Source organism: Pseudopodoces humilis, chromosome 3 (genome assembly GCF_049639895.1).
Source record: "Pseudopodoces humilis isolate 2021_Gansu_Grassland_sample_001 chromosome 3, ASM4963989v1, whole genome shotgun sequence".
Classification (NCBI taxonomy): domain Eukaryota; kingdom Metazoa; phylum Chordata; class Aves; order Passeriformes; family Paridae; genus Pseudopodoces; species Pseudopodoces humilis.
In genome coordinates this window covers 61,177,045-61,196,374 of record NC_142202.1, presented here as the reverse complement: position 1 = coordinate 61,196,374, position 19,330 = coordinate 61,177,045, and the positions used below count along the sequence as shown (strand labels likewise).

The 19,330-nt window shown below is 36.6% G+C and overlaps 1 protein-coding gene across 2 annotated transcripts in view; it reads right to left on the bottom strand.

Moving 5' to 3' along the window:
• PTPRK (protein tyrosine phosphatase receptor type K) overlaps positions 1–19,330 on the bottom strand; it is a 382,407-nt gene that overhangs the window by 28,650 nt on the left and 334,427 nt on the right. For both annotated transcript variants that reach the window (XM_088052431.1, XM_088052432.1), the window contains exons 14-15: positions 7,516–7,654; positions 349–509 (exon numbers count right to left, since the gene is read on the bottom strand). In XM_088052431.1, the coding sequence (XP_087908557.1) occupies positions 349–509; positions 7,516–7,654 (300 nt within the window). The remainder of the gene's footprint in view (positions 1–348; positions 510–7,515; positions 7,655–19,330) is intronic.

Below are 19,330 nucleotides of genomic sequence, written 5' to 3'. Positions count from 1 at the left end.
ATTAATATTCAATACAGACATGGTGTTATGCAGTAATATTTAATGTGCTGGCATTAAACAGTCTCATGCAGGAAAACTCAATTTCAAGTTTTAACTGAGGTATTCTACAAGTATAATACTTTCTCTAAAACAAATATCATTGCATAGTGAAAGCACATGCAAATATTTAATTAAATAATTTGGCACATTCCAATAAGGGCAACATACAAACATCCCTCCTCAACTTTTATGCTTTACCAGCATTCCTGGAAAACCAGGAGCATAAAAGAATTTTCCTTAAAAAGCAGAATTGTTTTCTGTATTTCTATATTCACCTACACTCCGGAGTATCTATCACTGTCTACTTACATCTGGGGCTGAAGTTATGCGAGTCCATGAAAGTGATTGACAGGGGATCCTCTGCATGCAGAGTGCTCTGGTCAGCATAACTCCTGTCCATGGCATTCACCATGTGGGTCATCTCCTGACGGGTGGTTCCCATGGCATCCTTGCGCTTCTTTGCAAGTTTGCTGCCCAGCCAAAAAAGAAAAAAAAAGTAAACCACCTTAATATTTGATGAATGCTGATGTGTACAGTAATCATTCTCTATAATCCTGAGTAGCGGAAAAGTTTGACTTATTTCCCTGCATGGATTTTTTTCAGCGTGTGATAAAACTGTGCACCCTGCTATGAAACAGTCATGGTCTTGTGTTTTCTGTACACACAAAATGCTGCAATGGAAGAGCTTACTTCTGTACCCTGGTAGTAGGTTTTTTTTTTTTTTCCCTGTGGAGTAATTACACTAATATAAACAAATTAGAGACTATAATTACATTTTAACTGAAATGACAAATAAGAAGCATCTGTGCATGCAGTTTTATCAACCATCTCCATTTAAATATCTGTTTTGATTTTTTAAATGGATAATTCATTCCCCTTTGCTTGCGTTGTTGGGAAAAAGAGTCATGTAACCTTCTAAATTACTTCGTTAGTCAAAAAACCTATGAAGTAACAAAAGAAGCATAATTATTCAATAAATATTTATATTATATATTTATATTATGTTTTATTTAAAAGGTTGTGCTGCCCATTCAATATACAAGATACAAGAGGATACCACACTATGGTCCTGGTACTTAACTTTGGTTATTTAAAAAACAAAACCACTCTTATCATTCTACCTTTACATGCAGTTTGAGAATATTGCAATTTTCACATTAACAGTCTTACACTCTGACTGTATCACAGTCAAAGACCAAGTTAATCTGTACAACTAAACCCCTCAAATTAACACCCAGTGCCCTTAAAGTGCACACTTCAGAAATATCGCTCAATTCTTCCCTTTTGAGAAAGAACTGGAAGTGATTTTCACTGTCTCCAGGAGTCAAATGGAAGCAGAAAATATATTTCACTTATAACTTAAAGCATGAATCTCAAGTAGCAGGAAATATGCAGAGCAGCATGAGGTGCACCTTGGTTCTGCTGAAACCCATGAAGTGCACCAAACTGTTCTGAAATCCTCCTGTTTTCAACTGAAGCGATGACTATAATGCATTAGATAGCCAACCTGCTTAGCTGGATAAATCTGACACCACATGGGAAAGACACAATCATCACTCAATATATTGAGTTCTTGAAAACGTATGTTTAAAACACAGCTTATCTTCATAAGCTTCTTTTGCTTAGAATACCATCAAATGCTCTAGTAATTGTTTAGACAGTGTTTATCTTACATTTCTCTTTACTAAAAGGATGGCCAACTCTAAATATTCCATGCACATTCTAAGAGCAAACAAGGATAAGATTAGATACCTATTACATATTATAATATTAGATGTTAGGAAGAAATTCTTTACTATCAAGGTGGTGAGACATTGACAGCAGTTGCCCAGAGAAGCTGTGGACCTACCCTCTCTGGGTGTGTTCAAGGCCAGGTGGAATGGGGCTCTGAGAAATCTGATCTGGTGGAAAGTGTCCCTGACCCACAGCAGGGGGTTTGGAACTAGATTATCTTTAGGGTTTCCTTCCAACACCAACTACTCTGGCATTCTATGAAGAATATTAGTGTAAATTGTCCATCCATTTACTTGTTGAGTCCTAGGAAAGTTCACCAGATAGGACCTACACTGCTCTAGAGAGCAAGAAGTGCTTCATGCTTGCACATATTTAAGAAAATATGACAGGGCTGTTTCTTAAGTTAACAGTCTTGGTTCACAATGAGGGACCACAGTATAGAATATGGATGGACAAAGTCCTCCTATGAATAGTAGATTCTTCCACCAATCACACTCATGTCCTTATTTTGTCAGATTCCTCCCCACCCCTTTGCTCCATCTACAGATGGAATAGTTGGAAAATTACTACTCAGTAAAAATCTTGCTACAAAAATTCTCAAAGGTGGTCTCTAAACCTATTATTTTTTCATCAAACTATTGTTTGAAGGGGTTCTGTATCAGTTGTTACACGAAAAATAAAAAAATCTGTTGGCTGTCCCCCATAAAATGCTTTATTTTATACATTTACTCCACATATTCCTTTTAACTTAAGAGGAGCTGGTTTAAATGATACTCTGGTTCAACAAATGAAGACCATAAGGACTTCCAAGAGTGAAACTGCTTGAGTTTTATAACTGGTTCCCAATACTATCAAAGCCTCCACAAAACTAGCATTTCTAGTTCAAAGTAGTTTTTTAAGTTTCAGAGCCTTTCAAATAGTCTCTATACATTGAAGATTACCTTTTTCTACCTTTTTTTCTACCTTTTTCTACCATCACCTCAGAAACGGAACAAAAAGGACTATTACATCTCATCTCTCGACGATACTAAGCTTTTCTTTGAAGCATCACTTTGTAACAAAACCTGCTAGATTTGCTAAATAAATCAACAGCTATTAAGGCTTTCATGCTATTAGCTTATTACAGTAGCTACTTTCTAATTCTTATGCTCTGCTTCAACGCCTAAAAAGGCCTATTGTGCTGTGGCGCTGCAACCCAAAGCTGCTGGGAAATGGGAGGACAGCTTTATTGTTCAGCAGCTCCTGGGTCCCTTGGGGTTTGACGACTTCTTTTTCCTTCCCTTTCCTTTTTTTTTTCCATTCCCTTGCTCAGCTAAAGGCACATGCAATCTCTGCTTCGTGATAGTTAAGCGAATCATTAGGTTAAAGAACTTGAGGCTGACAGAAAGCATAAATGATTCTCATTATCTGCTAAAAGGATTCAGTTGGATTAATCTGCTCAGGTGGGTGTTACATGTTACAGTGGTTGGAGAGGAAAGGTGCTCCATCATAGGATGAAACTGTATGGTCAATTATCTTGAGTAGAAGCAATTGTTTTTTTAACAAGGAAATTATAATTTGTCACAATAAAAGAGAATGGCAGTTAACTAAACCAGCTGATATTTTAAAAAAAAATTATTTTAAAGTTTGTTTAAAGAAGTCAACTAATTCTGCTTAGAAACGTGGAAGAGCATTATTATTGGACACCAGCAGTTCATCAAAGCATTCAAGCAAATCCTCAGAACTCCTCTGAAGTCAAGTGCTTTATGCATTTATTTAAAATGAAGGATGCGTGTAACTGCTTGCTCAATCACAGACAAAATTGTCACAGTGCTCACAAAAACTCATTTGGTCACAAAGTATTAAAAAAGTCAGTTTTGCTTCAATGAAGCAAAAACTTTATACAAACCAATGCCATAAAATAAGATCCACTTTAGGATGTGTATGTAAAGTACCCCTAAAGAAAAAGAGGCAGACCATAAACTATAAAAGTTTGGCATCTGCCTACAACCTGCATAGGAAAATGGTGTGCAAGATCACTCCTGAACTGATACTGAAGGATGTAGTTTGTGATTTACAGGCACATTTCACTAACTAGGAAATGGGAAAAGATTTTTTTCTTCCTTTGTGTGATGTGTTGCTGTGAATCATAATGCAAATTAAATTATGATTATAATAAAATTAAAGTGATAGTTATGGAAAAAACGGTAACAAAAAGCTAAAGTCTCAATATACAGTTAGAAATACAATATCCCTTTAAAAAAAGAAACAACAGGGTAAGAATAACAGGAGCAATGCTACAAACAATTTTTCAAGCCTGAGAACAAGGAAAGGTAACTTTTATAAATAAAACTTTGGAAAAATCATAGAGACTGTTTTTCTTTTTTAAAAAGGGATACTGCATCTTTAAAACACATAAAATAATAAGTCACCCGTATTCTACTTACAGATAGTAGGAGTAAGAATAGTAGCTCCTCCTGGCAAGCAAATCACAGACAGTGGAAAAAGAGAAGCAATGGTGAATGAAAAGCGTGACTCTGTCACATCCAATAAAGCAGAGAAATGTGCGTTTAAAAAAAAGTTGAAAAATTCATGTTTCTCTGGTTAGCATTTCAACTTGCTCATGCACAAACTAGCCTTACTTTGCCATGCAATTAAAAACAAACAAAAACAAAAATTAAAAAACCCCTAGCGTATAAAAATGATTTGTTTTTCAGAAAGATCACTTGAGAAAATTACATGCTGAGATTTCACTTATTGCCAAAAAATTTTGAAAATTAAATGGATTGTGTAACTTCAACATGCAGTTCAGCATAATATAATGATTACTGCCTAGATGTCATGACAAATGAACAGCTGTGTACAAATCTTGTTAGCAGATATGCTTTTTACTTTTCAGTCACAAAAAAATAAAGGTTCCATTAATAAATACATTTAATCAGAAAACAATTTCTTGTCATTCACTTTAACATATTTATCAGTACACAGTTGTATGCATATATGTTTGTATGCGTACTGTGTGTAGCTATATGAGTACACACATTTTAAAGAAAACTGCACATTTCCAGCAGACATGTGTGTACTGGCATATCCACCACACATTTCCTGAATGCAAACATATGCTTTCTATTTTAAAATCTTACAACTGGAAATGCTGATGTAGTCATGCTGAGCATTAAAAACATGGAAGGTAAACAAATGGAAGGAAATGAAGGACATTTGGAAATAGTCCAACAATGATTTTGAAAATAAAAATGGCATTGCTTGTTAAAGATGCAGTATCCCTTTTCTTAGCTGGTTTGATTACTCCAGTAAAAGTCTGTAAAAGCTGTTAAGAGCTTCATTGAGGAAAACTTCAAACCAATTTGTACAAAATGATCAGGCAAAGCCTAAAACATCTCGAGCTTATGAACAAAACTGCTTAAGTACTCCATTTTTCAATAAAATGTAATGCTGCATTTAATCAGTTTGAGATAGCGGTGGCTGTGCATACGATTTAATAAACCAATAAAAATGCAGAAACCATTGTTTTATTGACTTTTCCATCTAATAAGCTGTGGTCAATTCGGGTACCAAAAGGGATACTACATAATGGATCACTGAATAGGTACACTACAGAGGATGATTCAGACGGATCGGTTTTCAGTCCCACCACAACTACGTGAAGTGTGTTTTTGTATGTGTGAATGTGTCAGAGTTTTTACAGCTGCTTCTGGCTTCATTATATGAATTGCCCTGATTCACTAGATGGACTGACTAAACTCAGGAACACCGTTTTTCTACGCTTTTTGTAAGAGACCTTGACTAAAGCTGGTGTAAAAAAAGTGCCCATTTTCACTAAAGGCAGAGGGGGAGAAGAATGGCACACCTACAACATATGCAATAGACAACCAATTAAACTATCGTGATGAAAAACTGCTAAACATTAAAAATTCATTAAGCAGGTTAATTTCTCACCTATTTAGAATACAAAATACTAGAGGAGTTTAGAAATATTATGTGCTATAGAATGACGATAATTTCTAAAAGAATACTGCCTTCACAGTTTCTGAGGAGGGAAGGGGGAAAAGGCGAAATTTAAAAATATTACTTCACAGATATAATTGACTCACTTTGGTCAAACAATTCAATAGCAAAAACTTGAGCCTAAAAGGACTCTGAATGGAAGAGGCAAAAAGGACAGGATAAATGTACACATGGATTTGTTTGTTTGCTATTTGCAAAACTAGTCAATCACATCTGGAAGTGACTGACACTGTAGTGTTAGACAGTCTTGTTCTCACACACAAACACACGTGCACACACAGAGAATTTTCTATTAAACATAAGGGGACCACTGTAACACGCACTAAGATGGTATTTTCCAGCACATACCTGGATACAAAGCTAAAATATAGAGATTTCCACCTAAAAGCTGAAAAACAACTTCTTTTTTTGTTTTTCAAAAGTCGTGTAAATAAAGAAGGCTAGCTGACTGTATGTCTTTTTTGCACGTGATGAGTTTGAACCTTTTGCATATGTGTTAATTCTCAACCACAGAGGTAAACAACAGAGAAAAGTAAAAGCACTTTTGGGAAAAATCACATATGTAGCTAACTAACACAGAACACTATAAGCATACCTAATGTTTCTAATGCAGACGTTTCTTCTCCAAGTTATATATCTCCAGGGATAATTGTAAAAAGGCAATAAATTAAAAAAATCTAATACAAACCAGCAATCATAACATAGAGAATGATCTTAATCTTTAAAAATAATAGCAAGCTGAATTTCAGAGGAATATACGCAACAATGACAAAAATATTTTTTATGATAAATTCTGAAAAAGGCAAGGGAACGCAACGCACACACCACGGGAAGGCAAAGGGCTTGTTCTATCCAAGAGAAATCAGCTTGTGCCACATGAAGGGGACCCGCCAGGGATGGGTTGCACAAAGAGAGAGGAACTGGTTTCTAAACTATAACTACAGAATTATAGGGACATATTATGAACTTGTATGCCAGGTTAAAAGAGTTACAGCTACTGGGAAGGCTAGGCTTTGAAACACTGACCAAGCAATAGGATAGCACAAGTTACTACAGGTAGGAGCATTGGGATGCAGGGAGAGCATTGAACAATGCCAGAAGATGGCGATATTGCTTACTGTCTAAGAAAGCACTGAAAAAAATTTAAATTCACTCAAATTAATACACTTTTAAACAATTTCATGCACTAAGGACTCACTAGATAATTTTACAGTGATGTGGTATGACTTTTAAGAAAAAACTCCAAGTTTACAAGAGCATAAATAGAGGTATAAAATTACATTATTTTCAAGTTGTGTAACATACAAATACAAATAACTCATTAGAGCCGCATTGAGAAAATAATATTCATTAAGTGGTTAAAACATGAAAAGTGCAATAAGTTATTATTTTTTCTTTGCTTTAAAAAATAAAAAAGGCAACATGAATTTCAAATCCACCCACTTTAACCATCTGTACATTCTTCCATCTCCAACTTAAAAATCCTTGGAAATAAATAGTATGAGAAAATGTATAGTTATCAGATCTTAAATATAAAGAGATAGTATCTTTAAAGACATCCTAAGAATCACAGCAAAACCAAGAGAAAACACAAGGAACTAATTCAAAAATTGACCAAAAGGACCTACCAGTCCTAAAACATTTTTTTTCTAAAGACATGTAAAAAACAGCCTTTAAAAATAGTTTGATAGGGAGGGGGGGAAAAAAAAGATCAATCAGCACAGATAATTTTCTTACCTTTTTTTGACAATCAATATGACAACAAGGAGAAGTAGGATGAATACCAGAATTCCAGCACTTATTCCTGCTATTTTCACCACACGATCTGTTTGTTTAGCTGGATCCGGAATCACCTCAGGTTCTTCTGTTGCTGCTGCTAAATGAATCAAAAAAAGAAGTTACTTAAATGTGTAAGCACTAGAGACAAGGAAATAATTTTGGTGACAATTTTTGAACATGTGTGTGTCAATACAGTAGTCAAAATACAGATACAGGCATCATGTGTTTAAGCATCTACACATACATATGTAGACATATTATAAATTTAACAGAACTATAGAATAAGCATAGTCAGAAGGGTCCAACACTTGGCCCTGCAGAGAGCCATCCCCAAGAGTCACACATAGCATGTCCCTCAGAGACTTGTCCTAACACTTGAACTCTACCAGGCTTGGTGCTGTGACCACTTCCCTGGAGAGCCCATTCCAGTGCTCAACCATCCTCTGGGAGAAGAACCTTTCCCTAATACCCAACCTAAACCTCCCCTGACACAGCTTCAGGCCATTCCCTCAGATCCTGTCACTGGGCACCAGACAGAAGAGACCAGTGCCTGCCCTTCTGCTTCCCCTCACAAGGAAGATGTAACTGTAATGACATCTCCCCTCAAGGCTCCTCTTCTCCAGGCTGAATCAACCAAATGACCTCAGGTGCTCCTCATACAACTTCCTCTCAAAGCCCTTCACCATCTTTGTTCCCCTCTTTGCAACAGCATGTATACGTGTATATATACAGCTGAATAAATATGTGTGTGTATATATACACACACACACCTCCACACATGCAGAAGTGTTTATGCACCTGGTTTTCCAAATAAGTTATGGTATTAAAAAGCAGAAGACGAAGCAGAGACAATCTATCAACTTACCACCCTTACTTCATTTAATGATATTTTTTTCAGATATTAAATATGGAATATTTAACACTGAATAGTAAGAAAGCATTTATACACAAATAAATCGTAAAACAACTTTTCCAAGCCATAATGTGAACCCTAATCTGCAGTACTTCTGTCCTCCATCCAGTTTCAGTTCACCTTTGTACATTAATTCACCTTACAGCATCTGCTCTGAGATCTGCATTCTACTGGGAATTTTGATTCTCTAAATAAGGTCATCCACAAAGCTAAGTTTGAAGTCAGCAGTAGTTTTATTTCTGTTTATAGGCCCTGAAAGAAACCCCACAAACCACTGTTCTACAGAGAAAAATATAATATACATGAAAGTGCACAGCCATTCAGTCTGCACCTCTTTGCATAACAGCCTGATGTAAAAAGGATCAGGAACAAGAGCTTTTCCAGCCTGGTAAAAATATGAAAAATATAAATAGGTTTCAGCCAGGGGTAAAATCCCATGAGATGTTTACTTGTAGAATAGTAAATGGCTTTCTGGTTTTCTAGTTCCTGCTTTCTAGGGCTGTGGCCCTTTCTCTACTCACTGGCATGAAGGGGTGGGTATGTGTGCTTGCTCTCCCTCTGGCCCTTCTCTCACACTCCACCCAGCATGCAGCAGATGCCACTTCACCTCTCCCCTCGCAGCATCTTCATGTGGAATAAGTTACAAACTGCTGGTATCCTCATGCTTATGTCATTACACAGAAAAGTGTCCTTTAGTCTGAAATAGGTTGCTTCTCAACAGATCACCAAAAGCAGCAGAACAAAAACCAAGGTGTCACATGAGAGAAAGGCTACTGCTCCCCTGAAAATCTACTCCATTTAGAAAGCCAGGGTAGTCATTATCAGGGATAATTGGTATCTAATGCTTTCTGGGTTTAACCATGTTACAGATAATTTCTCTTTGTATTCCACATGCAGGAACCCGTAGTACCTTTTGAGGGAAGGATACTGCTGTTGTTTAAAATTACTCTTTATTACTTGTTTCTGTAACCTTCACCTCTGCAGTATCTGAACCATGTACAACTTACCCTCAGAAAAACCTTCTGAGTTAGTGTGTTCTCTTCCAGACACCTACACGAGAGCTAGACAGACAGTGAGAGATCTGGTAGTGCTTTAATCGTAAAACTTAATCATCATCATAAGAATTCATCATTATAATCATCTCTCTCACCTACAGCTTGAACTCTATCTGCTGAGAAATACTAAATGTTTCCTTCTCTATGTAAATACATGCCTGCATGCACACTTGCATACATAACCTGCAAGGACTGAACACTGTATATTGTGTTTGTAGTATAAGTGTTGTTGAGGTGTCAAGGGGTGAAAGTGGGGATCAGGCAAGAGATGTGTGCATGTACAACACACACAAGCTAGAATTAATGTTGGATACACATGTGATGCTGTCTAACAGAGGAAATGAGGGGAATGACTTTTGAGGCAGAACTGGAAGATGAAGGTATTCAACCTTCTCAATGCTTAAAATGAATCAACTCCCAGTCCCAGTATTAGCCAGGCTGGATGTGACAAATGTGAATGAACATTTAATAAGCAGTAGAGCCAAAAGGCCAATCAGTAGAGTCAAAAGACAAATCTAAGCTAAATATAAACGACTTCATATGCCAATGGGGGGGGGAAAATCATTTTTGCTGTATGGAGTACTGAGAAACAGCAAGGACATGGGAAGGGTAAAGAGGGACCGTACAGGAATGGAATATTTGTTGTGTCTGGAATTGTACAATGTGAGTGCAGCTGGGCAGCTCTGACCTAGCAAAGGTAAGAACTACTCAATCTGCACAATAACTAAGGCTGGAGCAAAAGATTTAGTTGTGTGGATGGAGATTTAAGGCCAAGACTCAGAGATTTCAAAATACGAATGATAGGGACTGAATGTGACCCAAAGATGCACTTCAAAACTTGAAGGCTCAAAAATACATCCATCACTACAGGCTTGAGCTTTGATCAGGACAGTCGTATTTTGAAAGGAGTATTAGTGATGAGAGAGTGAAGGGGAAAGAATGACAGACCTGTTTCCCACTTCCCTGGAGAAAGATAGGACACCTATAACTTGATAGAGTAAGCTGCAATATATGTGCTTCTCAGAGTCATGTTTAAAACTACTGCATGGCCACACACACAGTTGTTTCATTCAGAAAAGTTACATTAGAAAAACAACTATTCACATTTCAGAAAATCTGAAGGAAAGGTAATGGAGGGTGTTTACATATTTGGTTATGGCCAAACTTAGGCACAGGTGTTTTATTATATACACTCTAGGAAATTATTGGTTTGGATCACCAGTAACTTCAAAATGAAGCTCTCTGCCAAGTCTTTTGAACAACAGTGGAAAGCCAGAAGGATATCTACTGTCTGACCATTTGTTCTTGTTTCCTTACATTAAGGGTTTTGAAGTAAGGGACAGTAACTCATTCAATGAACTTTAAGGCTACTTATGAGATAAAGCTGATGCCCACTAGAAATGTACCAGAGAGTCCTAAATTAATTGAGGAAAATGTCATTGAATCGTCATACACTAACCAAGTGTATAATCAGTGGATGAGCCTCATATACCCAAAATGCTAAAATCTACTGACAAAATGATACCTGTCTTGCCAATATCAACAGAAAAATTGCTTTGAACTTAAATGAAGTTTAAATGAATCCAGGACTACTATATGCATATTCCCAGCAACAGATAATATATGCATTCTTCAGACTAAATTCTACATTTGGGGACTACATGAAAGTAATCATAGATATAAATCACACTGTAATCTACGTGAATTGCATGCAATGACTATTTTGAGGAAGCTCTTGAATGTAGCATAGAATAATTTAATGAAATGTATGACTTTGAAAACATTTCGTATTAGTTGTGTTTTAACTGTGATAAAGTGTGTTGTAATAACCATGTGTGAGCTTACATGGGTAAGCTCATAACCAGAGTGAAAAATAGAGAAACCTTGTGTCTACATGTTAAACCTACATATATAAGTGAATATTTCCTGGCTACTGATTGCACAAGGACTACAGCAGCAAGTAAACTGCTGCTTACTGTGAGAACTTGCTCTTTCTTGTCTCTCTACAAGACAACCAGGATTTAGTCCTCTGAAGTGGCTCTTCTGCAGGCTGAACTGCTGATTTTGTCAAACAAAGCCACTGAAATAAACAAGGCTTCATCAAGAACAAATCTTGCCTAACCAATCGAGTGGCCTTCTGTGATGGAGTGACTACATCAGCAGGCAAGGGAAGAGTCATAGAGATCATCTATCTGGACTTTTTGTAAGCCTTTGACATGATCCACAACAACATCCTAACACATCTCTAAATTGGAGAAATACAATTATTTTGATAATTGGAATTAACTACTGTATATTTCTAAGAAGGGCAAAAATACTCTAAAAGTATTTAAATTATAAAAACACCTGCTTTACTAATTTTTAATATTAATTTTTAGTAATGTAGTCCTGCAATCCTCTCTTATATCTTGAACATCAGACTCTATTAAAAGGTAATTTATTGATCTGAGAAAGAACCCTGCATGGTAACACAATGATCATCATACAAAAATGGACTCTCTATTGACTACTAATTCCTTTGGGCAGCCTTACTCTAATGGACCATGAATTAAGTGTTAATTTTTACAATATCTTTGCCTTGCATATCAGTATGTTTTTTGCACTTTGATCCTGTAAATCCAAAAAGAGAGAACCCTGCAGTTTTCAGCCCATACAAACTCATCTTCCATAAAATTTGCAAGAAGAGCTTCTGACCTGAAACAGAGCATTAACTACATCTTCCTCCTGTACAAAAATTGCTGCCTGCACTGAAGATTTATGAGCTAGACTGGGAGGTGAACACTGGATTTTAGCAATTTATCTACTTGCCTTTCTTCTGAACTAATGAACAGCAACAACAATCATATTCCACAGTTCCACTCACAAAGTTCATAAAATAACTCGATCCAGTGATTCTGACTCTGCACATAGCTAGTAACAGTCACCGCGTAAGAAGTTGTTCTCCTTGTTTTAATAGATGACAAAGGGGAGCATTCAATCAGTCAACTTCCATGATTAATAGCATGAAGTTCAGCTGTGAACAGCACTAAATTAGACTAGTGTAGCTAACTCTCTCAGGGACAGTAAAATTCTATCAGGTGAGGTAGAGTCCATCTTCTCACAATTTCCTGATGTACTTAATTACTCTAATTTTTTTAACTACATTTTTAATCAAACACACCAAAAATCCAATATCCACTTCTAAAATTGAGCATATACAAATTATTTACACTTAATTTTTGAAGCATACTGTGGCATAAGGAATCCAGTCACGGCACATATTTCTTTCCTGTCTTCTCCTTCCTTCTGTGGTTCAAAATTTACACAGAGCCTTGCAAAATTGTCAGAGAATTTATGACACTCAGCACAAAATCTATTTGCCTATACCTTCCCAAGAAGATGGTGTAGGAATCAAGATAATGATATTCTTCTTACTCATCCAAACACAATTATTCAAGCAGAAAATTCTGGTAGGATTTTGAAGGGCTGTTTGCATGGTACCACTAAGAGAACAGCCAGCCTTCCAAAAGACAGCTTTTAAATCAGAAGTTTTGAACAACATTTTTATACATAACCTTCTCACCATATGATTTGACTCTCTTAACATTCACAGCATTTTATTCTGAGTTTCCTTTGTGTGAGCAAGGAATGAAACACAGTTTTATGCATGATTAAAGCTGCTATTTTATTACACTGCATTTTCTTTGAATGTTAATTTCTGTTTATGGCAGATCTTTGAATTCTCACAAACTGGTGTTATTGCTGCATAGCTTGAAGTTCAAAATAGCTGTGCTCAAGATAATCTGTTCTGCACTTTTGTTATGTGACATTCAAAAACTTTTAATTAAATCCAAGAATGACATCTGAATGAGTTCAACAAGGTAACATCATGATAACATCAAATGAAACTGAAGGTAGCTCTGGAGATGTCAGTCTACCAACTGAGAAAAGGGCTTGTTGAAAAACCAGGTGAGATTCTCTGATAAATATTTTTTTAGACTTGTCTGCCCTGTGTTTTAATCATCTGGCCAGAAAGACTGTTCGGCCTGCTTCAGTCTAGTTTTTTCACTGCTTTGCTACAGTGATAATCATTGTGCAATTAAGGAAATTTTTTGTAAGTCTGAAATTTAATTAATAAATTCAAGTTCAGTGAGGGAAAATCCATAACCACTTTTAGCTTTATTAAGTTTAAAAAAGTCTGATTCTATTTGCTGAAAACATTTTAATGTATATTTGCAGGGATCAGCAGATAGGATGTGCAACTTGTTCTAGCAAACCATGCACATGATTCATGAGGTCTTACAGATATCCTCACATGGGTCACTTTGGTACAGCTCTACTGATTTTTCTTTCTCAAGTTGAAAGCTGAAGATATATTTAGTGGGAATCTCCACAATTATTCCTTCCCTACAGCTCCTAAAGAATTTTTCTCCTGGTCTACAGCTCCTGGGAGATGAAGGCATGCCAAAAATATACTGGGGTTTGGATCCATCTAACCTGTTGTCTCCAGGATTCTAAATTACATATTTTTAGGGTAGCATTATTAGAAAGAAAAATTGTACATGATTGTGAACAGAAAGTGTGATTCCCCAAGCTGTGCTCTGAAGTGTCAGGTTCATCCCTGTCACCATGGTAACCAGGTTCATGACTGTCCCAAGGAAGAGAGTTTAACAGGCTCTGCCAGCGAAAAGGGGGAACCACCAGCCTCTTCTCTGAACTTGTCCTGAAAGGGGAGGGTAGCAAGGAGATGCTTAGATAAAACCTGCTGTCTCACATTTGTGTTGCAACATACTGTGCCAAATTTATCCTTGTGAGTGTCCCTCACTGGGGGGGGGAGGTGTCACCACCTCCAGATGCTGCCAGCTAAGCCTAACAGAAGGAGCCCTCAGGGCCCCAAAGCTTTGTTATAAGCTAAGCCTTCATATGGACAAATTTATATAAGACTACATTCTCCATATAAAAGGTCATTGTTGCAGAAATTGATACAGACACTGTTTATGGGTCTCTTTTGATAGTTTACGTGCAAAAACAAAAATACAGCTTCAGGCAAACCTCTAGTTAGTCAGATTTGGGATGGTGTAAGGAGCTGTAGAAGTTAAGCACAGGGAAACTCACAGTTGGCTATGCATACAAATATGGTGTCAAGTAAACAGGTTATACATCCTTCTTTCAGATAATGCAGAAAAATAGCCTGAGCTTATGCTACTGGATACTTTTAAAATTATGAACACGTAGCATATAAATATTTATATACATTGTAATTAATTAAACAGTCTAGAACAGCATATCTTGTCCTACAATAATGATAATGCTACTTGAAATTCCAGTATAATATGTACATTTATGTATAAAAGACCAGTTCCTGACTAGTGTTGATAATCCCTCTCAAATGTTAATGAATGTTGCTTTGATAAGTCATATACAATAAAAAAACAAAAAACAAACAAACAAACAAAAAAATAAAAAAACATCCCTACAACTCTCCAGGATTTTCAGATCACTTAATAGATGGTACTATTTTGGAAGGAAACTCTAAGGAAAACAGAATTACGTGAACCAAGTTTCTGCTGCTGTAACGGTCTGAAACAAAAATTAATGAGGGCTCTGAAATCAGTAATATCCATGAATTTATGACCAATTAGCAAAGAGTTTACCTCAATAGATTCAGAAGTATCAAGTGAAGAAAGTGCTGAATCTGTTTGCCTCAGTAGCTGAGAAACCTTGGACATGAGCAGATGAAGAGAGTCAGAGCTGGAACAATGCTGAGGAGACAATGTTCCTGTAACATTCTGCCCTGCTGTCCATGGGTCACATTGAAAGAGAAAATTAGTGCCATCAATGCCTTTCAACTACATTGGCCACTAAGACATACTTCTGGAGCCATGTACTTTGCAGGCACTTTACTATCTTTAAAACTATGGCAAGGATAGGATTTGGTTATGGGGAATTAGGATGTTCCGTGAATGTTATAATCCACAGGTTTTACAGCTTTTGAATTGCAAGGTGCTGTCCTCTGCTAGAAAACAGCAGTTTGTGTAGAGATAACAAAATTAGCTTTAAGGGAGCTGGCTCAGTGATGCAACCATGCCCCCAGGACATAAAGATCTCTGGGCCAATACAGACGGCAACACTGACAAGGCATTTTACACAGAGATGTAAATTGAAGTTACCCTGCCAGCTTCTAGTTCAGTTGGCTTAGACTGGACCAGACACGAGATAAAAACGTGGGCTAAGGCTTCTGAAACGGTACCTCTCAAAGGGCAAACACGGTCAGAGGAACGTGGTTTGTCCCCATCTTGCAACATCATTGCCCAAGAGATTGGAGACTCCTCCTGGTCACAGCCTCTGACAAAGTGGAGGTGGCTGAGCTGCCTTTAGAACTTTTAACTCCAGAACTTTCAGAACAAATTATGTTGTTGAGCTCTACACATGGATAAATTCAAGTCTATTTGTTAGTCTACTCAACACCAGAAAATCCATTACACCATCTTTTTTTCTCCCCTCTCATTATGGACTGCTTTAGCTTCAAAACAAATAACAAATATTTGAAAGGAATTAGGATACTATATTTCAGGGGTCTGGTACTGTGTTTTTCAATCTTTGAAGTTCTCTTTCAGGCCACTGTTTCAAAATTGTCAACAGCAATGCAAAGGTTGGAGATTTGCCTGAAAAAATCCTAATCTGCATGAGAACTCAGGTTTTTGAACCTTATAGATCTTCTAAAAAATAAACTGTGAACATATTAAGTGCTTGTTATAAAATATATAATCTCACTGTCTAACTGCTGCATATTTGAAATGTGGAAAAATTCAGAGAAATACCTAATGTGATTTTATTTTTTTGGGGTAATCTGGTTAATTGTATGCATCTTGCCAAAATAATTTCAAAATAAGGCCTTCTTGAGATGCTTGATGTGTTTCTTTCAGTAACCAATATGGAAGTAGAGATCTAAAAATTCAAACAATTTTTTTTCATGGCATGTGTACTAACAGACCTTGAAAAGGGTATGTAAAAAATGGATGTAGAAATATATAACATGCATGCTGTAAAGTATTTGACTGAAACAAGAAAATATAAACCACTATTGCTCTCTGATTTTCTGGAAAGGGGTATTGACTAAGAGTGATCCTCTGATCTACCTCACCAGCAAACCACTTAAAAATTGTTACCATTTCTTAAGGTCACTGTGATTACTTCCCTTAAAAGCACAATGGACCTGTTGTAAGACCTGTTGCAGCATTTTTTCCTGGGAACATATAAAAGCAGTCAACCTCTTGCTAATGAGATAATTTGTTAAGTTAATGTTTGGCTACATTACAAATTAATAAAATTTTAAGTTTTATTCTAAACAAACTGCCTTCAAAAATAAGTGTTTTTAAAGATAAAAATCTCTCTTGATGTTATAAAATTTTAACTGTGCAAGACACTGCACTAAGTTGCCTGGTGTTAACAATGAGTCCTGTATGACTTGTTAGCTCAAAATTAATTCTTAAAAGAAAATTATTTAAGAAGCAATGTTTGCTAGCAAATATACAAAAATGCCTCATCTTCCCACCAGATAGCATTTAAGAAGTTTAGCAGGGAAAGTACATTATAATGATCATTATTACTTATATAGGCACATTACATGGTTTATGTGGAAAAATATTACTCTCCAATGCCTGAAGTTACATTTTGCTATATTTATTGAAAATAACACTCTATGAATAACTTCTGCTAATTTAAGCAATTATAAAATTGCAAGTGAGAATTTGCTGGTAGTGTAGGAGTTGCAGAGTTAATGCAGACCTGTGTAATTATGCTGAAGGAAGTAAGGACAGCTTAACTCTCCTCCACCAGAAATGTGCAAACTCTCACCCCAAATGATAGCTCAAAATACAGAAAATGAGATGAAAAATTTTCTTATATCAAATGCAGTGTTAATAACATTGCAGATGGAATCAAAAGATAGAGAAAATGAAGAACAGAAATAATCTTTCCTTTATTCTTTCCAAAAAACCAAACCCACACAAATTAAAGCTTATATAATGCTAAATCTAGCCTTTGATAGCAGCCATCAATTGTTATTTGCCATTCAGGATGGTGAAAGGTGAGAAAATAAACAAAACCCCTCCAAGAAAACAAGTGGTTAATTCTTCCTTTGGAGGTAGGTCCTAGTTTTTCCAAATATGCATAGATGAAATTCTATACATAGGATATATATATATATATAGTTTATATATAATCTTTAACAGCACACATCTGTTCTTAGTATCCCAGATTATTACTGTCATGGCTGCCAGCCTTCAGTATTTTTTCCTGCAAAGTTTAGTACTTTTTCAAATAGAGTGAAAGAGGAAATATATATATATATATATATACATACACACACTCTGAAGGAAGAAAACAGAAAACATGCTTTCTTTCACAAGAGTTATATCCTTCCATTTAGAGAAATTTCTTAGAACTTCTTCAGTTCTATAATACCTTAATGACATGGTGCAGTGTTTGTAGGAGTCCACTAGGCTGGCTGAGAAACAACTACACTGGAAGTGCAACAGCCATGGCAGAGAACCTTTTCTTCACTTTTAAAACCTTCCCATCTGAAGAGCTTTCACTCCCAGAAAGCTACACGGGTCAAAACTCTTGAGGTTCTCCTGAACTTTTTAGCACTAATAGGTGTCTAATAGCAGCTGGATGTCTGTGCGCATGAGGGAAAGGCAAATATCCTCTTCCAAACCAGTGGGGGGGTATCACCCAGCTGTACATCACAGCAGGCTGCAAGTACTATCTCAGCCATTACCCTAATTATGCAGTTGCTCCCAAATCTGCTTATCCAAATACATCTGAAAGGTCTTATGTCAGCACTTTAAGCTCGGCCACCTGATTTTGGACTGAAACATCCAAAGCTGTGGTGCTTATCCCTGCGAGTATACCAGCTGTGACGTGAGGGCAACAGCCTTTAGCTGGCTAAAAGCTTTGTCATCTTCTGCTACCCCACCATTTCCAACCCAAATATGTTACCTAAGCCTTAAACCCTATGTAAGAAGTCAAGAGCTGGTCTCTAGGCTTGTTCACCACATCTGACATCTAGAAACAGCCATAACGACACTGCAACAACACGCAGCTAATGCAATGACAACTGTATGAAAAACACATCAATAATCACAGCTCTGGCTTGACTGTCATTGATTATTGAGCTCAGATCAGGACCTGTAATCATATTAAAAGCCTTTCATACTGTGTCATTGCCTCCCTTTCTATATATTTCTACATTATTAATATGTCAAAGAAACTTTCAAGCAGGAAGAGGAGATGGCAGTCCTGCAGACTACAGGACAAAATATGCCAGCAAGAAAAAAGACTTAAAGTGTATTGCCACTTTCTGAACCTTTGGGTCTACTTTTTCATATTTTTCCCTTTAATACTGAAGCTTTGTTACCGTCAGACCTTAAACTCTAATTACTCTCCCTCATATGAAAAAAAAAAGGTTTTTTTTGTTATTTCCATTACTCAAGGAAATAGCCATACAAGACTGATTGGGAACTAGGTGTAATAGAGAACTTCCATGATTAAAGATAGATGAGCGTTTTACATCTGTTATTATACTGGTTCATAAAAAGTAAAGGAGAAGCAGCTTTTAATTTCACAAAGCACAGACTCTGGCAGAATAGTGAGGCTGTAGGAAAGGTAGTAATGGGCTGTACAGTATGCAGAACTAAAAGGTATCAGTTTGAAAATGACTGGTGCCCCCTCAGCTGCATGTTTCACACAAGTATAGAGTGTGTGGTTGTTCTTATCCAGAGGATGAAATGACCTGCTCTGTATTGGATGTGCCTTGGGCTGC